This window comes from Diabrotica undecimpunctata, chromosome 8 (assembly GCF_040954645.1).
Source record: "Diabrotica undecimpunctata isolate CICGRU chromosome 8, icDiaUnde3, whole genome shotgun sequence".
Classification (NCBI taxonomy): domain Eukaryota; kingdom Metazoa; phylum Arthropoda; class Insecta; order Coleoptera; family Chrysomelidae; genus Diabrotica; species Diabrotica undecimpunctata.
Window position 1 is genome coordinate 89,342,282 of NC_092810.1, and position 27,998 is coordinate 89,370,279.

Below are 27,998 nucleotides of genomic sequence, written 5' to 3' on the forward strand. Positions count from 1 at the left end.
TTCCGGTTTACACCAAGTCAAATCGGTATCCACACATCCATAAGGATGATCTATCAAGACATCATCAAACCTAATCAATTGCCCTGGTCATCCCCAATGTGGGTCATTCCAAAGAAACCAGATGTCCCAAGAAAAATTAAATGGCGAATAGTTGTCGACTACAGGAAGGTGAACGAGAAAACCATCGATGATCTATATCCAATTCCAAATATAACAGACATTCTGGACAAACTAGGACGCTGCCAATACTTTTCAACCCAAATGTAGCCAGCGGATTCCATCAAATTGAAATAAAGAAAGAAGATATTTAGAAGACTGCATTTAATGTTGAAAATGGCCACTATGAATACCCGAGAATGCCATTCGGACTCAAAAATGCACTCTCAACATTCCAGAGAGTAATGGCGAACGTACTAAAAAGACTTACAGGCGAAATATATCTAGTCTACATGGACATTTTCAACCTCTCTTTAGGAACATATGGTAAATCTTAAGAAGATTTTTGAAAAATTAAGGGAAACAAGATTTAAAATACAAGTTGACAAATGTGAATTTCTTAAGAAAAACTAATGCTTATACTAATATAAAAATTACCACTAATACGTTATGCAAGCAACACTATTGTTTATAAATACTAAAATAATTAACTAAAAACGCCTAAATAGCTTTTTAAAAATTAAATACGTTTTTTATAGATATATTACTTGTAGATGGAATAGTACAGTGTCTATTATTCTGTAAGTTTCAGCATGCCAGATAAAATTCATTCAAACCGATAACATTCTTATTGTAATCTGCCAAAGTGTTGTACAAAATAATTGATATGGCAACCCTGTTAGTATGACGATTCGCTTGAAGCGTTTCGATGCCGAAATTAATGCAATCTATCGATGATTGTTTAAAGGTTGTATTCGTATGCGTTTAGCACCATCTTCAAGCCCTTTCAGTGCAACCCTTTATAAAACGAAGTGCTTGAAAAAATTTAATATATACCACTTTGTAATTTATTTTAAAAGCTACAAAGTAGTATTACAACAAGTATATTAATTTTTTTTCAAGCCGTTGAAAATCAAGACCGTTTTATTGAATACACAGCAAGATCACCGATTTAACTCTCCTGGTGGATTATTTTTATTTACGTTACATTTAATAAAGTTTCCTATTTATGTTGCAAATTTCGTTTTAATGTAATTTTTGACATGGCCGAAAATTGACACCAGCAAAATATAGGCGTTATGTTTATTTTTTGCTGTGTAACACTTTCAATAAACTGATTCCTTTTCACAAGAATAGAGTTAATATGGAAAACAATATGGATGTCTGATACCTGTCTAACAATGTGCCACACATGCTTTTGCCACAATCTCTTTTCTATGTAGCGACTCTGCAAGTGTTAATATATAAAAAAGTCATTTTAAAAGTTTTGACATTTTAAAATTATTTTTACTAAAGAATCTAATAAAAATATATCAGCGTTACAAAAACACAATCGAAGCACCCACCTCTAGTCTGAACACATACTTTGTTATTTACTTATGGTAAGCTCGAATCTTAAACAAAGGCGATTACGATTACTATATTCCGCAACCGTAGTCGTTTTAGCCGGTCGATCCTAAGTTAATTTAGTTGTAAGTTGTAAGTTGTAATCGAAAAGTGACAAAAACTATACCAGTGTTTTATCTGTATGTAATAATTTTCGTTTATATCATGTTCGAATATTTTATCAGGATATAGACGGTATTTCTATTATTTTTATCATTGTTAACGTGCTTCGACAATCCTTCATTTTTGTTTGACAAGGTAAATTACAACTATTGCATGATAAGCTTTTATTATGTACTATAAATACATTCCCGTATTATACCAATTAAGCAACACGTACTTAATTTTTACGTTTATATTATATTTTATACGATTATTGCGGGAATCCCAGATTACACGAATATATGATTACCGAGAATTAATTAGCTTGTTCAATAATGTTCAATATTACATATTTGATAAAAATATCCGTAACTATAAAGGTCAACATTTGTAAAATCAATAATAGATATCTATGATACATATTTCAAGATAATGGAAGTATCAAAAAACAACTTATTTTTTGTGCATCAATTTTATATTGATAATTAATATTTTTTAACGTAATGAAGAAGCTAACAAAAATATATCTACAATTGGATTAAATCAAAATTTTAATAAAAATTAAATTCTTTGTTTTGTTTTGACGTTTTAATTTACAATCCGGAAATCGTTTTCAAAAAAGTTCCAGAAATTTCGACGGTAAAAGGAAAGGATTAAGATTTTTTTCACCGCCAATTTAACACAAGATCGTAAATATATATGCAATATGCTCCATAAAAAGATCAAATATGCATAAAATGTGTATAATCAAAATGTCATTTTATATTTCCATTTTTCGTCGATTCTTTTAAGTATTGAAACAATTACAAGTTTCACACACAGCCGAGCCGGCTGACGAATGTCTCTGCATGTTTCCCACCAAGACGTGACTCGTGGTAGCTACAAAAGTGAAAAAGTGATATTGATAACAGCTGTAGCCGGTCTGTGAAAGTAGTGGAAGCCAGTTTCCAAAGCACAAAGGTTAAATATTGTTGCTGCTAGTAACGAGAATGGATTCGTATTTGATGTGGAAATCTCAATCTAAATCCGGTGATTATCAAGACGATATGAACTTCGAGAAGTACCGGAAGTGGCTTATGATAAATTTACCCCCAAACAGCATTATAGTGTTAGACAATGCGCTATACCACAATAAACAATAGGATAAACACACAACTTACATCTAAAAAACAAATATGCAACTATGGCTTAGGGAAAGAAATATAGCATACACTGATGAAATGCTTCATCCAAACGCAGCAATCAGTGATTCTGATCAAGATATTTATAGTTTGAATCGATTATGTATATATATATATTTTGTTATGATATGTAAAATCGAGAAAAATATTGGGTTGATTAAAATATTTCAAAGTTCAAAAACATTAAAATATTTCAGATAAGTAGGATAATAAACAACAAACATTTCGAAGAAGGAAAGTTATTAAATTCTTGGATTTCCTGTACTAAACAAAATGTAAGCTATACATAAATTATTTCTTTGTTATACTTGAGTGACCCGCATAAGTTTAAGTGAAAGCCAAAGACAATTGAACGGGGTTTTTCAAAATACATTAATGCAGTGATTAAAGACAATAGAAGGGATTATAGAAAGAGGTTTTTGTTAGTTTTTAAGAATTATAGAAAAATATTATTTGTAAATAAGTTTTAGGAAATTTATAATTATAGGTAAAAATTTGTTTGTTATCGAAATGAAAAAATGGGGGAATTGTGACGAGTTTTGATTGGTGGAGATTGAAAAAGGTGGGATAAGTATGTAGGAAAAAGTTTAGCGAGATTGAGGAGAGAGAAAGGAGGAGCAGTTGGTTTCCAAGTCTGTAAGACGAACAGTGATTGTTCTCTGGTGGTTCCAAAGAAGTAGCAAGCAGTAGTGTTGAATGTTAGTGAGTTTTTGTGGAGTTAGTGTATCTGACAGAAGCTGAAGCAGCAAAATATTGTAAGTCATATTTTCCTACTTATATTCCAAGAGTCACTGTTCAGGCCAACGAGAGATTCAGTTTATCGTAAAGAGAAGATATTCCAAGAGTCATTTTTCACTCGGGCCAACGAGAGATTCAGTTTATCGAGAGGAGAAAGGCTATCATAATTTGAATGATTGTTGCTTTTGAAGGAGATCATTAAGGACGATATACTTGCAACAATCTGTTGTAAGATTGCTGATTACATAGGGAGCGGTTGAGAGGAGATAATACAGTCTACAAGGAACAAGGATTTGGACCACTCATCATCAGAGAGAGATATTTTTGTTTTCTGCAGTTTTTTTTCTTTTATTGATAACACAATTTTTACACGTAATTTAGAAAGGATATAAATATTTTGATTAGGAGAGTTAGAATAGTTAGGGATTTTGAGTTTTCAATTAATATTGTTTGTACCATTAATTTTGATTGTTCACTTACGGAGAACAAAATTTTGAGAATCCTTATATGAGATTTGTTTATTGAAAACTTTTGAGTGTGAATTATTTCATTATTTTTATTTCAATATATAGTGTTAGATCATATGTTTTTTTATTATTCCGGTATTCTCTGGACCTTACCTTTCACATGTAATAGCATAGATATTGAAGCACGAATTTAACCCTGAGATAAAAGAATTAAAAATTGTGATAGAGTCATAATCATATCATTTAAATAATTTTAATTAATCAAAAAAATTAATTAGCTAATTATTGCTTGGCGCACCAAGACTTTAAATATCACAATAACTGGCTTCCAAAACGTGGGGCTTGAAAATATCGCAGCTTTACATTTGAAGGAAGGGAAAGAGATCTGGAATAAGTACAGGTGATCCAGAGATAAAAACATATAACATTGAGGGAATTTGAATTTGAAAGTATTTTGACAATTTTTCCAGGGAATATAAATTTGATTTATTGATTGATCGTAGTTAGTGGATATTTACTGCTATTGAATTATTTGATTTTATTTTCTTTACCAATCGTACATTTGATATTTATTTTGAATTATTTGAATTTTACTGATTGCATATTTGATATTTGTCGTGAAAATTTAATACATTTGGGGAGAAATATTGTCGTGTTCTGAAACATATAGAGTGTTGTAAAATTTCACATTTGGCGGGGACAAAAACATTAACGAAAAGAAACAACATGTCGACCACAAGGAGTCAAAGCAAAATGCAAGAAAGGAAGGAGGATAACAGAGAAGAGGAAACAATTGTTGAAGAAGGATCGGATAATGAAGGAAATGTTACAATAGTTGAGGAGAAAAAAGAATTATCAGGAATAGAGAAAATATTACAACTAATGCAAATACAGACACAAACAATGGAAAAAAACCAAATTGAAACAAAACAGACAATGGAAGAAAACCAACGGGAAACAAAACAAACAATGAGCAATATAGAGCAGCGTCTGGAAAACTATGAACAGGAAATTAGAGGATGTGTTGAGGGGATAAAGAAAGAACTGATACAACAAATAGAAGAGATTAATGAAATTAAAAATGATATGAAAGAACAAGAAATGAGAATTAAAGATAATTTGGAGGAATTAGAAAGCAAACTTGAAAATGTAATGAAAGAAGACAAGAAAGAAATAGAAAAACAAATTGAGGATATCAGAAAACAACGAGAGACGGGAGACAGGAAAGAAGTTATCATCCATGGAACAAGCGAGGCGAAAATACAATTTGGCGGGGATATTCGGAAAACACACCCAGTACCGTTTGTCAAAAATTTGAAAACCAAATTACAACATATTAGATATTTTGACGATTGCAAAGAAACAATTAGAAACCATTTGAAAGAAGGAGCAGCGTTATGGTATGAAAGCAAGGAAGATGAGTTTGAAAATTGGACAGATTTTGAAAATAAATTTCTCAACTATTTCTGGGGGAAAAATAAACAGAGAGAAATCAACCAAGAGCTACAGAATGGAAAATATCACGAAAAAATGGGAATATCTGAAGAAAGATATGCTTTGCAGATATATAACAATTCAAAATATCTAGAATACAAATATTCTACAGAGCAGCTGGTAGAAATGATCAGCAGACATTTTGAGGAAACGTTGGAAGATCACGTGATTTTGAGAAACTATCAAGATATTGATAGTTTGTGCCAATTCCTTCAATTAAAAGAAGCGAAAAGAAAAGAAATTAGAAATAGAAGACAACATGACCAATATAATGGACCGGAAAGAAGGTATTCATCAAATTATGACCAGAGAAACCGACATCCCAGATCAACAAACGAATATAGGCCGAGAAATTACAATAATTACAATAGACAACAAAATTACGATAACCGGAATGATACACAAAATAGAACAAATGAAAATCACAACAGGAATAGAGATGCACAAAATCCTCCGAATAGGAATACGAACGAACAAAGGGACGATAGAAATAATCAGAGATTCCAACGACAAAACAGAAGAGAGATGAATCATGTAGCAATAGAAAAGGAGGAAGAAGAAGTATTCAATGAATCCAGACAGGATTTTCAATAAGGCATCCACTAAACAAAAGTAAAAAACTCTCCGGTATATTTTGTCACCCGAGAGAGTTTATACAGTTGGCGGGAAACGAAAAACAAAATTCTAATTCCAATCTAATTTTTTTAGATGCATTTATAAAACATAAAGCGATTAAAATTCTGATTGATTCTGGATCGGAAATTTCGTTAATCAATAAAAAACTAGTAAAAGAATTAAATATGGACAGATTTGTGTATAAGATTCCGAGGGTTGCTTTAGTGGGTGCAAATAATAAAAAATTGACGACAGTAAACGAAGGTTTAGGAGTAAGGATCAGAGTGGGAGACCAATTCTATATTATGCAATGTGTGGTGATCGAAGATCTAAATCATGATATGATAGCGGGAATTGATGAATTGAGTGAAAAACATATCACCATCAATTTTTCGGAAAATCAACTGGAAATCAGAGCAGAACCAGACAACATAGAAGAAGAAAAGGAAACAGATAGGAGAAAATTTTCTGAAAGGATAAATGGACAAGAAAAACATAAAGAAATCAATATGACGGTAGAGGATAAATCGAAAGCGCAAGAAAAAAATCAATCCGAAGAGGAAAAGAGAATAAAAAAAAAGAAGAAGAGTTCGAAAAGAAAGCAGGAAAAAAAGGAAGTTATAAGCAGAAAAATGGAAGGAGCCGAAACATGGTGCTCGGAATACCAGATAGAAATTAAAGATAAAGAAAAAATAGAAGAAGAAATAACGGAAGAGGACAGAGAAGAAATGGCAATTATGGACGAGAATCCAGAATTTTGTGAAGAAGTAATACGGACAGTGAACACATGTGAACAAACTGAGGATGAAAGAAAAATAATATGTGGAGAAAACATGGAGAAGGAAATAGAGAAGATTTTAGAAAATTATGGAGATCTTATTAATGAAGAAAGCCGAGTGGCTAAAAATTATGAACATTCTTTTAAAGTTAAAAACTTAGAAAATTTTAAATCGAAAACATATCCAATCCCGTATAAATACAGGCAAAGCGTCGGACAGGAAATTGAAAATATGATCAAAGACAAGGTGATCGAAAGATGTGACTCTCCATATATCAACCCGATAGTATGCGTAAAAAAATCAAATGGTGATTTGCGATTATGTTTAGACGCAAGAAACATTAATTCGCACACAATCGCGCAATACGAAGCGCCTTTGAACATAGAAGCCATTTTTGGACGAATCACAGGATCACACATTTTCTCCAAAATCGATTTGAAACACAGTTTTTGGTTAATACCTTTGGCAGAAAAGTGTCGAAATTATACCGCTTTTTCTATCGACGGAGTGGTGTACCGATTTAGGGTAGTACCATTTGGACTACAAAGTGCATGCGCTGCTTTGGTTCGCGCATTACACACAATTTTAAATAGGCATGGAGAATTTGTTGTACATTACATAGATGATTTATTAATTTTCTCACCGGATATAACAAGCCATCTACGACATATTCATACTGTTCTCGAAGAACTTGATCAAGCCGGATTAAAATTAAATATTCAAAAGTGTCAGTTTTTCCAAAAAGAGGTATTGTATTTAGGATTCAAATTAGACACAAAAGGGATTAGTCTTGCAGAAGATAGAATCGAAGTCATAAACAACTACCCTAGGCCAACCAATTTAAAAACTTTGCGGGGATTTTTAGGAATGGTAAACTATTTCAAAAAGCTGATACCAGACATCAGTACAAAAGAAATACCGCTAATAGCATTACTTAAGAAAAATGTCAGATGGAAATGGGGAACTGAACAAGAAATCGCTTTCAAAAATTTAAAAGGAGCGTTTTCCACAGCTGTAAGAGTGCACCACCCAAGATATGAGCAACCTTTCATTCTCAGGACCGATGCTTCCATAAAAAAATTTGCAGGGGTGTTATCACAGATACAAGACGATATAGAGGTGCCAATATGTTTTGTTTCCCGTGTAACCAAAACGTATGAGAGAAAATACAGCGTTACTGAATTAGAGTTTGCCAGTGTGTTATTTTGTGTAAACAAATTACGTTTTTACCTACTTGGGGCAAGATTCACCATTGAAACGGACCATGCAGCGTTGGTACACATAATGAAAAATAGGTTGGTAAATAATAGAATTCATAGGGGCATTCTTTTACTCCAAGAATATGATTTTGAATTTAAATATATCAAAGGAACGGACAATATTTTGGCTGATGCGTTGACGAGAGATGAACAATTCCGCAAAGAGGATCACAAAACTCTCCACGTAGGCATGAACATAATGAGAGAAGAAGCAGGCTTATTTTCTTTGGCCAAAATCAGGGAAAATCAGGAAGAATTGAATGAAAGAGAAAAGCAAAGGGCTGAACAAGAAAATAACCTATATTTTAAGAGGGTCGATGGTAAAGAACTCTATGTAATCACGGAGCAAATGGCAAAAGAAGTTTTTTTAAAGTTACATTGTGACAACGGACATATTGGAAGTAGAAAGGTGTGGCTTATGTTCAGGGAGAACTACATTTGTCGACAGGACTATACAATAGCCAAAGAGGTGACTCGAAATTGTGTGACATGCCAAAAGTGTAAAAGTAGGAACTTTAAAAATGAAAACGTCACAAAAAACGTCGTAGCTCGGAAGAAACTGGATATTGTTGCTATTGATATGTTGAGCGATTTGATACCAACAACTCAAAGGAATAAACACATATTAGTTATGGTGGATCTTTTCTCAAAATATGTTAAATTGTACGCATGCAGAACCACAAAAGGAATTGAAATACTTAGGAAGATAGACAATTTTATAGAAACGGTGGGAAGACCAGACAATATTTTATTGGCCAATGCGACATATTTTAGGAACGAACGTTTTAAAAGGAAATTAAGAGAGAGAGGCATCGATACAAAATTTATAAGCATCCGTCATCCACAGAGCAACCCATCGGAGCGTTTTATACAAGAAGTCACAAAATTTCTACGAATTGCCGCGGAAGAACATCATCGACATTGGGACAGAAAAGTGTTTGAGATCGAGACCTATTTGAATTGTGCTCCAAATACGGTTACCAAAGAGACGCCTTTATATATAATGAAAGGAACAATGCCTACAAGACCGTGGGAAGACACCGCCCCCAGACAATACGAAGAAGTGATCGAGTTGGTTCAAAGAAGATTGAGACGAAGTGGAGAGAAATATCTCCAAAGACAAGAGAGAACCCGAAGAAGAAGGCCGATCAAATTCCAGAAAGGAGATAAAGTCTTAGTGAAGGCACTGAGGGTGTCGAATTTACAAAATGGTATTTGTGCTAAATTGATGCCGATATTTGAAGGTCCATATAGGGTCAATACGGAAAATGGGGTAAATAGTTATGAATTAGCGCACATAGAGACAGGAAATATACGGGGTATTTGTAACATTCACGACATCTATCAATATCATGAATAGATTTTAATAACATAGTGAAATAATTTGATCCTGGAAAACTTTTGTCATTTTAAAATTTAACAAAGAGTTTTCGGCAGATCAAATGGCGGAGATTTGTTATGATATGTAAAATCGAGAAAAATATTGGGTTGATTAAAATATTTCAAAGTTCAAAAACATTAAAATATTTCAGATAAGTAGGATAATAAACAACAAACATTTCGAAGAAGGAAAGTTATTAAATTCTTGGATTTCCTGTACTAAACAAAATGTAAGCTATACATAAATTATTTCTTTGTTATACTTGAGTGACCCGCATAAGTTTAAGTGAAAGCCAAAGACAATTGAACGGGGTTTTTCAAAATACACTAATGCAGTGATTAAAGACAATAGAAGGGATTATAGAAAGAGGTTTTTGTTAGTTTTTAAGAATTATAGAAAAATATTATTTGTAAATAAGTTTTAGGAAATTTATAATTATAGGTAAAAATTTGTTTGTTATCGAAATGAAAAAATGGGGGAATTGTGACGAGTTTTGATTGGCGGAGATTGAAAAAGGTGGGATAAGTATGTAGGAAAAAGTTTAGCGAGATTGAGGAGAGAGAAAGGAGGAGCAGTTGGTTTCCAAGTCTGTAAGACGAACAGTGATTGTTCTCTGGTGGTTCCAAAGAAGTATCAAGCAGTAGTGTTGAATGTTAGTGAGTTTTTGTGGAGTTAGTGTATCTGACAGAAGCTGAAGCAGCAAAATATTGTAAGTCATATTTTCCTACTTATATTCCAAGAGTCACTGTTCAGGCCAACGAGAGATTCAGTTTATCGTAAAGAGAAGATATTCCAAGAGTCATTTTTCACTCGGGCCAACGAGAGATTCAGTTTATCGTGAGGAGAAAGGCTATCATAATTTGAATGATTGTTGCTTTTGAAGGAGATCATTAAGGACGATATACTTGCAACAATCTGTTGTAAGATTGCTGATTACATAGGGAGCGGTTGAGAGGAGATAATACAGTCTACAAGGAACAAGGATTTGGACCACTCATCATCAGAGAGAGATATTTTTGTTTTCTGCAGTTTTTTTTCTTTTATTGATAACACAATTTTTACACGTAATTTAGAAAGGATATAAATATTTTGATTAGGAGAGTTAGAATAGTTAGGGATTTTGAGTTTTCAATTAATATTGTTTGTACCATTAATTTTGATTGTTCACGTACGGAGAACAAAATTTTGAGAATCCTTATATGAGATTTGTTTATTGAAAACTTTTGAGTGTGAATTATTTCATTATTTTTATTTCAATATATAGTGTTAGATCATATGTTTTTTTATTATTCCGGTATTCTCTGGACCTTACCTTTCACATGTAATAGCATAGATATTGAAGCACGAATTTAACCCTGAGATAAAAGAATTAAAAATTGTGATAGAGTCATAATCATATCATTTAAATAATTTTAATTAATCAAAAAAATTAATTAGCTAATTATTGCTTGGCGCACCAAGACTTTAAATATCACAATAATATATATATATATATATATATATATATATATATATATATATATATAAGCTATACGCTCCCGAAGAAGCTAAAGCTGTTTCACTTGAAGACCCTTTTTGTGTGGGGGATCATCTCATTCTGGGTTTGGTTTTATAGTTTCTGGTGTGACTTCGCTGTTTCCACTACTTTTCACCATTCTTGTCTCTATTTGATTGTCCTTTCTATATTTCAATTTCCATGCTCTTCCACTTGTTGTCTCCATCTCAGTTTAGGTATGCATCTGGTTTTTTTACCTGGTGGTATCCATTCCGTTATAGCTCTTCTCTCTTCTCACTATGTGTTCATACCATCTAATTCTTTGTGCTTTTATTGCTCTAACTATGTTCTCTTGACCCATCCATTCTTGTATTACGTGATTCATCCTTTGTCTTGCATCCTTATCGTTTTCCCTCTTTGGTCCCAGTATTTTTCTCATAATCTTCTTCTCAAAAACTTTCAATTGCTTTTCTTCTCTTGCTGTTAATGTAAATGTTTCTGCAGCATATACTAGTATTGGTCTTATGGTCGTTTTGTAGATTTTCATTTTTGTGTATTCGGCTTATCTTCTTATCTCTAAATATTTTTTTATTTCTATAGAATACTGTATTTCCCGCTTGAATTCTTCTTTTCATATCTACACTTTCATTTCTTCTGTTGACTAGTACTCTCAAATATTTGAATGTTTCAACCTCTTCGAAATTGTATGCATCTATTGTCAGTTCTGTCATTTGTGTCTTCTTTTTCATGCTTACGTTTATGCATTTTGTTTTATTTTGCTTTATTTCTAGTCCTCTTATTTTGGCTTTGTTTTCAATTTCTTGGAAGGTTTTATTTCCTTTTATCCGTTGCTACTATGGTTATTTCGTCCGCATATCTTATTATTTGTACTGCATTCTTGTTTATGAGGGTTTAAAAGAATGGGGGAGTTTAAGGGAGGCCTATGTCCAGCAGTGGACGTGATAAATGAAGGCTGGATGATGATTATGATGATGATTCTTGTTTATAGTCCCTGCGTTTGACAGCTTTTTTATTATCTTGTCTAATGATAGAATAAATAGTACCGTTGAGAGCGCATCTCCTTGTCTTACTCCATTTTTAATTTTTATTATTTCTGTTCTTTCTCTTTCGGTATCTATTATTGCTTGGGAACCTTGCATCGTCATTTCTATTATTCTTATAATTTTATTTGGTATATTACTCTCTTGTAAGTCTTGGTAAATTCTTCTGTTTAGTTTGTCAAACGCCTGTTTAAATTCTAAGAAAAGTATATGTGTTTCTCCGTCGTACTCGTATGTTTTCTCTATCACATGTTTTAGCGTATGTATAGCGTCTATCGTGGGTCTTGCTTTTGTAAAACCGTACTGATTATCTCCTATGCTTTGTTCTGTATGCGGATTGATTATGTAGTGACCAAGAATAACAATTATTTGGTTTGAAGTAAGGTTTTCCTTCAATTCTTTTCATAAATATTGTCTAAAATAATAATATTTAATATACATTGTTTTCGTAATATTGACATCACAACTAATTTTTGACGTAACAACACCGCATTCGGAACAAGTATAATTATACTGCCGTCCTGAATTAAATAAAACGCGGTATCTGCAAAAAAAAAATTAAAATCGAGTTTTTTCTATATATGGCTTCCTTGTGACCGAATTTATGCTTCTGCAATGTCTGAAAACCGTATCATTTTATTTACTACCAAAATTAACATGTGCTAAATTTCAATAGTAGCTTAATTAAAATGCGGCATCTACAGAGTATTCAACTAAAAAGCGGTATGTGCTATTATAGTGAGTATCATGTACTTACCGCGTTTTAATTGAGCACAGCGCATTTACCGCGTTTTTATCGAGACTCGTGTTGTAAAAATCTAATATTCGTTCAGTCGTATTTGCATTGCGTTTAAGATTTCTTAAATTTTGCTTTCAATTTGGCGCTTATTTTGTGGTGTTTTGTGTTAGTTTTTATAGTCGTGGTTCTTTGCGGTTGTTTTTTGAGATTTGATTGCTCAAAAGATAACTCACGATAGAACGAAATATATATTATCTATGGCTTTGGAGAAAAATGGAGATCTATCTTTAGAAGAGGATATGTTTAATGCAAATCTGTAAGTAAAATCACAGGTACTTAAAATTTACTATGTTTATTGCGATCGCTTAGCTCAGCTAGAATAATATTTATTATACTAATAAATATGCGCTTAGTTAGCTAAAAGTAAATCAAGGATTTTTTTGGGTACCTACTTATTTCGAATAAAAACTGAATTGAATTTGGTAAATGGATTAACGAATTTTATTAATTTCGTTAATTCGAGATAATATAGTATATGAAATAGTTTTTCATATGAGACTTACCGGAGAAAAGTTAAAGCCAAAAATATCTCGTTCACTAAGCTTGGACATGAAGAATGCGACATATTATGTGAATCATTTAAACTTCATGGGCATAACGATGAAAGTTTTCAAGAATCGTGTAGCAAATGTGTTTTCTGGAAAAACCATATAAATCGTGCCAAAGAATCACGTCAATTATATTATAGAGAACAATCAGAAACTACATTTCGTTCTCAAACAAAATGTTTTTGCGATATGCACAAAGTCACCATGCTGCAAAGAATGGATACGTTTAAAAGTTATTTTTTTACAAAGGTTAATAGCTTCTAATGAAACTTTTGTCCCTCTGGACAAACTATCGAAAAATAATAGGCCGTTTGCCGTTGTTTGGCGTGAAGGAATTAGTAAATGTTAGAAAGAAGATACTACTAGTACATTATATGTCTTTTTGAAATTTCATAGGAACGCCAGTAATATAATAATATGGATGGAAAACTCTGCCAGCCAGAAATGACGTCGCAAACTAAATTAAATAGAGATTTAGAAAACCGACCAAACCTTTCAGATATGGTCAAGATTGTAGCTAAGCGTGACCAATACATTTTAAAATATAAGAAAAGATTTATTGGACAGTTTTATATTTTGGATTTCCTAATGAATAAAGCGATGGAACAAAAAGAACTTCTTAAAAACATACCTTCTTTAGAAAAACCCAGAGGATTACCGAGAGAAAAAAGAGATAACATTCTTAAACAACTAAGTACTCTGTTTCCAGAAAATCGAAAATTGTTTTGGGGAAATTTGCCGAACCTTACAAATGATGTCGGTACTGACGACGAGAGAGATACATAATTGTTTGCATATATGTAGTTGGTTTTAACTTAATTATTTTTTCATTTTTTAAACATACCGATTATTTGTATTTTGAACATTTATGACATGTAGGTATTTTGCGTATATAATAAACAATTATTATAAGCTGTTTATTTTTCTTTTTTAATAACTATTCTTCCTTGTAAAAAATCCTATTTGTAAATAAAATGCAGATACGTCACTATTTCTGATCCAGTAATAGGTATATCCGCTGCTCAATTAAAACGCGGTATATGACTTTTTATTTACATCTTTGATAAAAACATGATTTTTTTTTAAAATATATATATTTAAATAAAGTTCAACTATCATTGAAACATGTTTTGCATTAAAAAGTTGTCAAAACATATAGAATCCTGACATACCGCGTTTTATTTGAGTACAAGCGTACCGCGTATTTGAGCATTTTATTTGTACGACAGTATAAGCCTATTATTCTATTTCTGCCATGAAACTTTCTGTTACTGTTCTATTCGTTCTATTTACTCGCAGATGACCAGTCACTCAGTCAGTCACTTCCGGCTTGTCGTACTGTACATACATAACATACACTCAGTTTTTAGTTCTTTATTAAAATAGCAGCAAGTAATAAATTGTAGATATTGTATTTTTGCAAAAACAAGGATATTACTGAGTTGTTTCATATAAAGTAATTCAATACGAATTTAATTTAGAGGCTTAGGTTTCTTTTAAACATTTCGAATATTAACTAACGCAGACTTGTTGATTGTTTCATCTGTTTTAATCTTTAAATCAGTTGTTGAATTATTTTTAGTCGTCGCAAATTGCATATTGCAAATAAAGATTTAATTTTTTTTTTTATCTATTACTATCTACATCTTTCTACCTCTTTATTATAGCCGAAGAATCTTTTTATTATAGCCATTTTGCAGTGGTGTTTTGGTTAGCAGTAATGATTAGTTTTATACAGTTGATGTTTAAGTCAGAATGTTTTAAACTATTCTGTATAGATTATCATCATCATCATATAGATATGATAATGATAATAATGATAATGATGATATAGATAACGACATCGACCTGGTTGCTCTACAGGAAACACACTGCGAAACGGAAGAACAACTGCGAAAAAGGGGAAAAATACCTGGCTTCGAACTACTGGGTGCTACGTACCATCGATCATACGGCACGGCAACATACATTAAACAAAACATAGAAAACGCCGTCCTTGTTTCCACGTGTACTGATGATGAAATTCACAATGTTGTTGTAAAAATTGGAAGCATCACCGTTACTAACACCTACAAACCACCGGCTATATCCTGGCCAGCTCAAGTCATCGACACACATCCGCACCCGTCAATATGCGTGGGAGACTAAAACAGTCACCATGATCAGTGGAAATATAAACAATGCAACAGCAATGGGAATGCACTAGTAAAATGGGCGGAGGACGAACACCTATCACTAAAGTTTGACGCTAAAGACCGACCTACATTCATGTCAACAGCATTGAAGAAGGACTACAATCCTGATCTATGTTTTGTCTCTACTAATAAAAACGGGCAACCTCTAGCAGTCTCTCGAAAAGTAATGGACGACTTCCCACACAGCCAACACCGCCCAGTGATCTTAGAGGCAGGAACCCAGATTCCTATAATCACATCCATCCCTCGCCCACGTTGGAATCTAAAGAAAGCCATTTGGGGTAGCTTTTCTGCAGAACTGGACAAGACTCTAGGCTGGATACCCCCTACCATCAGAAATTACAAAAGATTCGTTGGAGCCGTAATAAGCATGGCCAAAAATCATATACCAAGAGGCTACCGAAAAGAATACATTCCTGGTTGGTCCCATAACAGCGAAGAACTGTACCAAAATGTCCTTGAAAGCGGCGATCAAGAATTAGCCGATGAACTGCTCCATAGCCTAGATGCAGCGAGACAACAAAAATGGACGGAAACTGTAGAAAGTCTTAATTTTCAAACATCAAGTATCACACACACAATCAAGGTCAAACGAAAACTCAAAATTTTAAAATTCCAATCTGCAGAAACCGAATACTCTCGCCCTTTCACTTTCGAAGAAGTCACTATAGCTCTCAAGGATGTAAAGCCAGGTAAAGCCTCAGGTTTTGACAATATTCATCCCGAATTCTTAATTAACAGCGGCAAATATGTGAGAGAATGGATGGCCCACTTTTTCACAGATATTATGAAGACCGGTACCATACCACAGGAACTCAAACGCTCAAAGATTATTGCCATATTAAAACCAGGAAAGCCAAATGATAACAACCCTAAGAACTACAGACCAATAGGCCTACAATCAGCAACGTTCAAGCTACTAGAACGACTCATCCAGACTAGGTCAGATTAGGTTCTTTCACTTACCACATTCATTGAGGCAGGGTTCCAGAGAAAAGTTAAAACAGCAGCCGCATTCATAGATCTAACAGCGGCCTACGATACAGTCTGGAGAGAAGGCATGACATACAAGCTCCTCCGTACAATCTCCTGTAAATCCACCGCTCGAATAATCAACAGCATGCTAGCCGACCGAACGATTCAAGTAGTCATGGGAACCGACATCAGCACTCCAAGAAAACTTAAGAATGGACTGCCTCAGGGATCTGTCCTAGCTCCTCTTCTCTTTAGCCTGTATATCGCTGATATACCAGAAACCAGATCAAGGAAGTTTGGTTATGCCGACGACTGGGTCCTTGCAACAAAGTGTAAGTCATTTGAACAAACAGAAGAAATCCTTACGGCAGACTTACACACAGTGGGAAAGTATTTCCGTAAATGGAGGCTCCAACCAAACGCTACCAAAACAGAGGTTTCCAGTTTTCATCTAAATAACAAGCTTGCAGGAAGAACACTGAACATCCAATTCGAAAACACCACACTCACAATAAAACACCTAAGTACCTTAGGGTGACTCTTGACAGAACCCTATCTTTCAAGGAACATCTGTCAAAAACAGCGGAAAAACTTAAATCCAGAAACAACATCATCCAGAAGCTGTGCGGCACAACATGGGGAGCATCGGCTTCCACCTTGCGATCATCTGCCCTGGGCCATGTTTTCTCAACCGCAGAATACTGCTCTTCAGCCTGGCTTAACAGCCCACATATACACAAAGTAGATGCTCAATTGAACAGTACAATGAGAATGATTGCTGGTGTTATCAAATCCACCCCTACGCAATGGCTCCCAGTACTGAGCCACATTCCACCACCCAAACTACGGCGCATACACTCCCTCAATAGTGAGTACAAAAAGATACTTAGTAACGAGATCCTGCCAATTCATCAAGATATAGATGCCAACGGTAACCGTTTACGCTCCAGACGACCGCCAATAAAAACAGCACAGATTGCTGTGGAAAATGAGTTCAACTTAACGACCACTTGGACTCGAGAATGGATGGAACAACAAAATAGCAGCTTACCCTGCATCACACAAGAACCACCAGGTTTTGACTTATCACGCAACACATGGACTATGCTGAACCGAATCAGAACCCAACACGGCAGATGCGGTTACATGATGCACAAATTGGGTAAACGACCATCCCCACTCTGTGACAGCGGACAACCCCAAACATCTGTCACATTACAGAATAGTGTCCCACAAGATCCTATCAAGGCAGGTCAGAGGATTTCCTAATGGCGACTCCAGAGTCGATAGAATATATAAATAAGTTAGATGTTCGTTTGTAAACATATATGTAATGTTTTATACAAAATATATGTAAATTTAAATGTAAATGTGTCAAGTGCCATACGATAAATAAATAAATCATTATCATAATTTTTATATTATGTGCGCTCTTTGGTTAGGACACATATTTTATATAATTTTTATGTTTCGTTTATCTAGTTCTTTTTGTTTAAAAAATTTTCATGAGCTACTCATAGCGTACGACTTAATAATCCACAAAACAGGAATAGACATGTTTTTTCACATCCAAATAATAGTGTATTCATACTGTAAGCTAAATATATTTTCTATTGTTTATATCTTAATCTAACTTTTTATATGTGGGTAAATATTTCGCGAAATGAAAATAGGATCGAAAAACTGAAGAACAGATGTTCAATATTTTATAAAAATCTATTAAATGACACCGAACACGACCCCCTCAGCCACACCCCCTAGAGCGGGGAGGGGGCAACTTTGAAATCTTAATTGGCAACCCCCTTTTATTTGATACATTTCTCGCAGTATTGATGGATGGCGCTATAATCGAAAAAAAACTACTTATCCTTATACCCAAGTAAAATTATTGAAACGGTCTAATATCTCGAGAAATAAACTTCCAAATCAAAAATATGTGTTCAATATTTTTCAAACATCTATGGAATTACACCAAACACGACCTCTCATCATACCTACCCTGAAGTGGACAGTGGCAACTTTGTAATCTGAAACACCATTTCTTAATGCCGATTCTGATTCCACAAAACCTTAAAAAACTGTATTCAGTAACATAAAAACTAGTTTGCAGACTTCTGATCTGCATTATGTTTTTATGTGTTACAGCGCCATCTATGACGAATCGAAAAAAATATTTAGGTAAAACTTGTTTACTTTTTCAAGCAAAATCCTAATCTGCAATAAAACAATGTGGATTTTCATTTAAGATTTAAAAGTTGTCCCCCGTCCCACCCCAAGGTGTGGGAGTGCGGCGTCGTGTTTAGTGCCTTTCGATAGACTTTTGAAAATTATTAAAATGTGTTTGTTTAGTCTTCTATTTGGAAGTGTATTTCTCGAGATATTGGATCGTTTCTATAATTTTCCTAGGGTATCACGATAAATCGTTTTTTCCAATTATAACGTCATTTGATATTTTTATGGAGACTTAACGAAATCTAGTTCTTCCATATTTCACATATTTTCAATCGCATTCCGATCCGATAACTTTCCTGCCCATTCTAGGCATGATGTTTGTGTCCTTGAAATATTCGATCATGACTTTGGACACACGACATTGAAACGTGAAATTTGTTTAAAAAACTACTTTTCTTAGTGACCTTCTATGTAATCTATGTTCTAGCCATTCCCTGTATAAGTTCTATATTGTATATCTACAAGTACAATGTAGTCCTTATACCAAAAAATGGCTTTCATGTGAAAGCTTTTCTTAAATCTTCAACAATTCAACCAGTTATTGTTTTGCGCAGTCGAGTTTCTTCATCGTAAGAGCAGTCATCAGTTTTATTTTTGATGCCGGATTGTTTGTCTTCCCCTTCTATAGTTCAACCTAAAATCCGAAAAAAAAACTCATCCTTGTTGTTTTTTTATTTCTTCCACATTTTCCAATTATGTTTACTTGAATCGTTCACCTTTAAAATTGAATCAGTGGGAAGTGAAAGCTGACATGTCACAAAAATCAAGTTAGCGGTAAATAAGAAAAAATTTCCTCTATTGAAAACTATCCAGTATTTAACACAATTTTAATTACCACTGTGTAGAGCAATCCATCACTAATAAATACATATTGATAAAAAATTGCAAATAATGAAGGCAACTATCGGAGGACAGAAAATAAATATTTATTTATTGGACATATCCGGTTTTTAGAAAACATTATTATTTTAGGATTATTTATTATGATATAAACAATATAACACAAAATACCAAGATCACAAAGAATAAATCAAAGTTGTTCGGATTCATCTTCACCTTCTGCAGTTGGCCACGGAAATAAGGAATCATAAAATATCTTTCATCCAGGAATGTTCTCATCCAAGTAGGGTGATAATTTCAATAGATGTTCTAATTTCTGTTTCTTAATCGGAGCTCTGACTTGAGGATAGGCAAAGTTAACAGGTAGTGACTCTACTTTGGTTCGTGTAGAAACATCACATGTATGGTAAACAATTCCATCAATAAATTCATGAGCAACAATTTGACCTTTTGCCTGAGAATTAAAAGAAAAGTGCATGAATTTGCTGATAGAAAAAGAAACTTTTTGTTCTTTGGGAATATGTCTACCTAGTGATCCGTGTGATAAAACATTTCTTTTGTAATATCTAGTTCACCAGGACTTATAATCTTTGATAATACTATTGATAATACTATTATCATTCTCGATCAGATGGACAGTGAAACTTATTTTAGTACTAGCATTTATAATGCTACATACTCTTTTAATGTGTAAATCCTATCAGCCGTTTTTATTATTCTCTTTGCTACAGCAAAGTTACGGTCATAAGGCATGAACGAGTGACCACGAATAGGGTAGTACTGGTTCACCGTTTCAAATCTTCTGAGGTCTGTTAAGGCTCTGGCGACCTTAAAACTGTGTGGTTTTTGTTTTGACCAGCTTCATCAGAGAAAATGTGAAAGTGTTTCATTTCCTCAGATACATATTTATGTTTTAATATAATCCATTATGAAGGAACACACCTCGTTGGGGCTCTTTTTGCTCAATCCTTCGTGATATACGAGTACATAGAAGTAGCTTTTACCGGTTTTAAGATGGTGTACGTTAAACACACTGACTGTAAGTTGAATTAGGTAAAATGTATCTTGGATAGGTGTTACTGGTAGAAATAGATTTTGCATATAGTCAATGCATATTTCTTCTACCGATGGATCCACTTTGGTAAGGGCCTCTAACTCATTCATTTTAGCAAAAAACTTTTTTGACGACGTACATGAACCATCTTTTCAGCTATTGCTACCCTCTACTACTACCCATTAATGCTACCCATTATCATTCAAAATTGGGACTTTAGTTTTAAATCTAGTTCTTCGCATTTGCTGCAGGTCTCAATCTGAGGCCTGCCGAAGCGTAACTGATTGAAATCGGCCAAGACAGCTCTATAAAATCCATATTTAACTGGGACACTATTTACACTATTGACTATTTCTTCAGGTTTTGTATTAGCTCGTTTTTGTTTATATCTCATGTCAACAGGTACTTGTCCTTTTTCTAAAAGCTCTATCAACCGACCTATTCTGTGTTTCATTATAGCATGCAGACTTAAAAACGCAGATTTTCAAAACAGAATAAACTCCTGTACTTGTTACTCTGTACGAAAATGAGTGTTCATGTGGTTTTCTCTTGTTATCTTCAGTGTTTTGTCTAGGACGCCGTCGGACAACTGTCAATATTTCAATAAGGGACCGAAGATAAGCGTCTTGAGCATTTTTGTTTTCTAATTTATAAAATTTTGTAAAAATCTCTTCTCTACATTCACGAGGAATCGCAAATAAGCATTTCTTCTTACATCTACAGTGTAATAAGTCTAATAAGAATTAAATATTTAAGAAATTTTGAGGTTATAACGACATACCTACCTGCATGGTTCTCCAGTCGTTTTGCTTGGAATGGTAGACTTTTATAATCAGTATACTGTTGTTCAGATTGTCTTGCTTTTTTTTATTGATAACAGCCTTCCAACACTCTGGATTTCGCCTTTTTTTATTTTTAATTCGAGATTATCATTTTGTACATCTTCCATAGTGACGAAAATGACAAATGTATATTGGGACGAATAGACATGCGTTGTAGCTTTTGTAGAAAAAGTGGACATGTCCAGGACTTATCCGGTCTTTCCACAATACCATAATTTCTAATACACATAAAACCATTATTAGTATGAGTTTATATACAAAACGGCGCGTCTTCATACTTATAATGGATTTCTGTCAAAATGTCAAAAATGCCTAGTTATTGACATATCCGCTTTCTCTTTTCACCGATTCAATTAAGAACCTTACTTTACTTACTATATGTCAGAATTTGCCACCACTTGACATAAACATGTTGGCAACTAATAAAAAAATAATATTGTCAAAATATAACATGTTCAGCGCATCCTAGTTTTAATGTTTTCATTTTTTTAATGCAATTTACATTGTTTCAGATTTTAAAAAATGGGAAATTGTTGTTGTGGAGATATTGACAACACGTACGATGAGCCAATACGATCCACGCGCAGTTCTGTTCCGTCTTCGATTGTAATCACCACTCCTCCAACTTTGAATCTCTCTAATGATAGAGCATCAATTCGTCCTAATGCTGTTACACGGAATACTACCAGAACTCCTGGTTATGATTCAACAAGCTCTAAAACTAACCGGGAAACATCAAGGACTAGACGAGATAACAACAAAACACTGGCGCCATCTAGAGGACATTTAATTTCATCCAAAATCATAAATCAACATTCTACGATAAATACGAACAGAACAACTCTTGTACCAGTGCGAGAAGATCCAGAAATCGTAACACAACTATTAAATAACTTCTGCAATTTTTACATAAATTTGACTCATGATGTATTTCAATTAGAGACACTTAGAGAGGAGTCCTTGGAATATCAGCGTATCAAGAGCATATTTTTTCAATCTAACAAAAGCTTTTTTAAATTACATAGCATCGAGAAAGTACACAATCCGTATCTTCTAATACAATATGGACTTAAAAAATATGAATATACCCGTAAAGGAATCAGTTACAGTGAAAGGTTACTATTCCACGGAACTAAGAAAGCAAATATTGACAATATTTGCCGAAATAATTTTAACTGGAGATTAAAAGGTACGTAAAGATCTTTAGAATGTTTCTTTAAAAAAGTTTAACTTTTTCTTTGTGTTTTCTGTTATCAACTATGTCTGGTTTTAGCAAAATATGTTAATTATAAATGTACAATATATATATATATATATATATATATATATATATATATATATATATATATATATATACATATGTGTGTGTATTTTTAGAGTGTAGTTGTAGGATGGAAGGAACGTAGTCTTATGTTTGTGTTTGACGTTATGATTGTGAAGGGGGAATAGGTGTCAAAATATACACTATTATGCCTGTTAAACGTAATGGCAAACGTTTTTTGAAGACTTTTTATGTCAGAGACTAATTCGCTAGGCTAGGAGATTTGATAGTTGGGGGGTCTATGTGGGGTACCGTATGGGTTTCGCTGAAGTCCTCCTATCAGTTGCGAGCGATAAGGTACTACCTAAGAAATAGGAGCATATATGTAAAAGAAATAGAGATTTAATATGTGTGCGGATGTCTGCAGAGGTCTGTTTTGTGACCCACCTTGTGGAACATATACTATGATGGATTTGTCGTTTATTATACCATGATGATGGATAGCTGACAGATCAATTGCAGAAAGCCAGTAGCAGGTCATTTTCTGAGTCCATAAGAGTTTCCCAGGATAGAAGCCGGTGGAAAGAGATAGTTTCTCGTAGTAAGGAAAATCCTTGTTACATGAAATAACGCGGTCTCTAAATTTTCTTGAGTTAAAAGGATGTTTTCTTGGTAGTTGTGGCAAGTAGCCCTATCATGTTGAAATCATTGGATATTGAGTTTGATGTTTCTGGTACGGCAGATTTTTTTATGCCTACATGATTTAATGTAACGGGTCTATCACGAAGTGAGAACCTTTCTTCTTTTTCATACGTTAGTTGGGTTCCTAGGAGGACTTTATTATAAATTCGATAGGAAATATATTCAACATTTCAATAACATTCAAAACAATAAACACATTGAGATCTATTTGATCTAAAACTAAACCTAACAATGAACAAGAAAGAACAAATTTATATAATACCTGCTGAATGCGATCATTTTTATGTAGGTAAAACCTCAAGACCATTAAATGTTAGAATAAGTGAACATCAATCATATAAAAAAAATAGAGAATTTTATAGATCTCAAATGTGTAAACACGCATGAGAAAATGAGCATAGGGATCAATGGAACGATTCAAGTATATTCCTAAAAGAAACAGATACAACGCAAAAGTCTAGGGATATTTTTATAAATAGACGTATTTTGTTTATCTGTATTCAACTTAAAAAAAGTAATACAAAATTTGTAGTTTAAATTGTTGTTTAATATGTCAAAAAACATAAATTGCAAAAAAACGGAAAAACGCAAAAAAATATATTGCAAATCACCCATGTTTCACATACCACCATAAAATGTCAAAAATACGAAATATATATATATATATATATATATATATATATATATATATATATATATATATATATATATATATATATATGTAAAAAGTAATGGCATGTCTCGCAAAACAGAAAACCAAAAATGGTATATCGATGGAAGGCAACCGTATATACGTATTTCTCTTTATTGGTCGTCTTCAGTACGGTGCAGCCAAGTTAGAAAAGGAGCATATTAACTTGGGGAAGGATCACTACACAAGGATCAATAACTTTGAACCGTACTGAAGACGACCAATAGTCAGAAATACGTATATACGGTTGCCTTCCATCGATATACCATTTTTGGTTTTCTGTTTTGCGAGACATGCCATTACTTTTTACTTTTATTATTCACTCGCATTATCCTTTTCCTTGTTTTAAACGTTTCAACGTTTGGCATTCCTTTCCCCAGGTAGCTGTAGCTTCCTCCGTGGTTGGTGTTAGTTGTTGCCCTGGAAACCATCAGGGTCTTCTAACTCTAATGCCACAAATTGGTTGCATTGCTCCTGTAGTGATCCTTTCTCAAGTTAATATGCTTCTTTTCTAACTTGGCTGCACCGTACTGAAGACGACCAATAGTCAGAAATACGTATATACGGTTGCCTTCCATCGATATACCATTTGAAAAAATATATGTAAATACTTTTTTCTTTTTGGGTGTGGTAGTCAATAACAAATAGAGCTTTGCTAAGGCGTACTATTTATTCTGAATCCAAGCTTTCGGTGGTTTTTTGCCACCTTTATCAAGGTCTACAAAGAAAATTACTATGTTGTAACAATTTGAATGGTGCAAAAAAAGGCTTAACATTTTTAAGTTTAGTTGCAATTTCAGTATTATCATGTTATTAAACGTTGTTGTTTATGCCACGAATCTTACATTCGGGTAAGTTTTTTATAGCCTTTTTTTTGCACCATGTGCGTTGGTTTATCACAGCTCTACATCTATTGTTCATGCTCCGAATCACATTGTTAATGTCTGCTTGAAGTAGTTGTGTCCATTGTTCTCTCTTTTAATTGAAAGCTCTTTTAATTAAAACTCATTGTAGATATTCCCCGTATGTGGAGTAATTCTTCGTTGGAGCGTGTCCCATACATGCTCAATGGGATTCAAGTCCGGTGATTGTGCTGGCTACGGCAATACATCAATACCCTCGTTATCCAACAAGTTTTTTACAATATGCGCAACATGTGGTCGAGCGTTATCATGCATAGAGTAAAAATTTTCTCCAACAGCAGCAGCAAACGGGCGCACAACAGGTTCAAGAATAGTGTCCAAATATTGCCGACTTGTGAGAAAGCCACGTGGGAAAATAAGGTCAGTTCTTCGGTCAATCATGATTCCGCCCCATACCATTAATGTACCACCTCTGTATGCATACACTTCTTGAAGATGTAGTAATCGTTCTCCATTTCCGGGTCGTCTCCAAACTCTTGTCCGACAAGAATCTGGATGAAATCCATATCTAGACTCGTCACTAAACAAAACTGTGGCCCAGTCATTGCCAGTCCCATTCTGAAACTTTTGACACCAGGTTAATCTTGCAGCGCGATTGCCTCCAGATAGAGGTGGACATCTCAGTGGTCGCCGACTACGAAGATTGGCTTCATGGAGACGATTCCTCATAGTACTGCTGCTAATTGTTATTACATTATGTGCAAGCTGTAATTCATTAACCAGCTCGGGTGCTGTGATTGTTGGCTGCCTTCTGGCATTTAAAATTAGTGAGTGTGACTAAAATTAAAAATAAACAAAACATAAAAATGTCGATTTTTTTGTCCCTTATAAAAAACATTCTAAAACACGTATTGCTATCAGTTTAACAATTTTTTTTTGATAAGAAGTGAGTGTATCAACAATTATAGTACAAGCAAATTTATATGGTCATGAAATTTCTGTCATTGGTATTGTCAAATTATTAAAATATCCTTAGACTTTTGCGTTGTATATATATATATATATATATATATATATATATATATATATATATATATATATATATATATAAAGTAAACGATAAATATTGGGTTTGCAGCAATAAAAATGAAACGTGTACTCTTTTAAATCTTTATTCCAAGCTTTCGGACATTGGTTATGTCCTTCATCAGGGAGCTACAAATGTGATGAATAAATTGTTGACGTTGGTATAATTAATTTAAAAAATTCACTACTTACAAACTTAATGAGGTTGTATCAACGAAGATGTATTATAATGTTGATAAAATTTATCACAGTCTCTCATCTTTTTTTAATATACAAAACCTATTTTTATGTTTAAAAATTAAAAAAATTACTGTACATCCAAAAACACTTAATTATTCTAAATACATAAATGACATTATTCTGACAAAATTCTTTTAAATGTCAATTGATAAATTATTGTTTGTGTTACTATTGCATTTATCTAGTAGTAACAAATAGGAGAACATTTCATTTAGATGACCAATATCCGTTCTATGATTCATTGCATTGTTATTTTGGCAAATGTAGGCCATTTCAAGAAAAAGTTTTTTGTTTATGTTACTTTCCTGTTCTACTACTTTGATGTTATTATAATCTATTTGATGCCCATTTTTAAATACATGTTCACCCAATGCACTTTTTTCAGGATGCAGTCTATTATCTGACTTGTGGGATGTAATGCGGTCTTTAAGGCATCTTGATGTTTGACCATAGTATACTTGTTCACATGATCCGCACGGTATACAGTAAACAACATCCGTTAAAGACAAGAGTGCGGATTGGTCTTTAAGTTTAGAAAAAACTTTGTTAACTGTTAGTACCGTTTTATGTGCAATTTTGATATTATTAATTGATAAAAAAATTCTACTTAATTTCTGTCCAATGTCCTTAATGTATGGAAGAGATACATATCTAATTGTAGTTTGTTTTGGTAAAGGATCTACAGGTCCAATTCTATCTTGTGATACAGACAGATTTTCTTCGTTTCTTAAATGACTAGATAAATGAAATTTCCGCGGGAGCTGTATGTGCTTTCAGTGGTTTTCCGGATCGACTAATTTTGGTTTGAATGATACCATTTCGTTCGTAGATTGACGTCACCAAAAACGTCAGGTTCACGAGATTTTGAACTCAGTCTCAGATCATTTTTCTGAATAACCAAAAAGTGCTCCTATAGATTCAGCTAACAAACATGTTTCCATTTAAGCTTCCAAACATTCTTTTTTCTATTGTGAAAATATTTATGGATTAAATAAAAATGTTATTTTAGGTACCGCTGTTGGTTCCAGATTCGGACAAGGCGTATGTTTCGCGTCAGTTGCTTACTTTTCAACACATTATTGTGACGAGGGATATAACAAAGTGATGATAATAGCTAAAGTTTTAATTAGTAACAGCTGTAGGGGAAATACTGACATGGCGATACCACCGTATAATTTTGATACCAGCACAGACGACAAACAGAACGTATACGTTAAATACAACGATAATACTTTTTATCCAACTTATCTTATTCATTTTGGTGGAATAGACTACAAGAAAAAGTATCGACCAAGTATCTCTGATTAACAATTTTTTTTATATGTATTTTTGTACCAAAAATGTCTGTAAGATTTTAATAAACGTTTTTCATATAGCGTAGATTGTAGATAAGGACGTTGTTTGGTCTCTAAAACTTTTCACACTATGACCTGAAATTTAAACCTTTTCCTCTAAAATCCTTTTAGGATTTCCTTTTCATGTTTGGAAATATGGCCCCTAGAGGCATGCAGTCAAAAACTGTACAGTTTTATTATAAAAGTCGACATCTTACATGA

The 27,998-nt window shown here is 33.5% G+C and overlaps 2 protein-coding genes across 3 annotated transcripts in view; one reads left to right on the plus strand and one right to left on the minus strand.

Annotated features, from left to right (window-relative positions):
• LOC140447750 (endoplasmic reticulum transmembrane helix translocase) overlaps positions 1-27,998 on the minus strand; it is a 153,530-nt gene that overhangs the window by 18,615 nt on the left and 106,917 nt on the right. The window lies entirely within an intron of this gene.
• Positions 1,564-27,822, plus strand: LOC140447751 (protein mono-ADP-ribosyltransferase PARP12-like). Of its 2 annotated transcripts, none has more exons than XM_072540586.1 (3): positions 1,564-1,800; positions 22,112-22,788; positions 27,452-27,822. In XM_072540586.1, the coding sequence occupies exons 2-3, from the start codon at positions 22,122-22,124 to the stop codon at positions 27,748-27,750; spliced, it is 966 nt and encodes a 321-aa protein (XP_072396687.1). In that variant the 5' UTR covers positions 1,564-1,800; positions 22,112-22,121; the 3' UTR covers positions 27,751-27,822. The 2 variants fall into 2 exon arrangements, with proteins under 2 accessions (XP_072396687.1, XP_072396688.1); XM_072540587.1 differs by having other exon boundaries at positions 1,573-1,682.

What these genes read in the sequence shown, in the direction of transcription:
- LOC140447751 (XM_072540586.1), top strand. Translation starts at nt 22,122, where the DNA reads ATGGGAAATTGTTGTTGTGGAGATATTGACAACACGTACGATGAGCCA. An exon ending in TTTTAACTGGAGATTAAAAG is followed by an intron (nt 22,789 to 27,451) that starts GTACGTAAAGAT and finishes ATGTTATTTTAG; the next exon opens with GTACCGCTGTTGGTTCCAGA.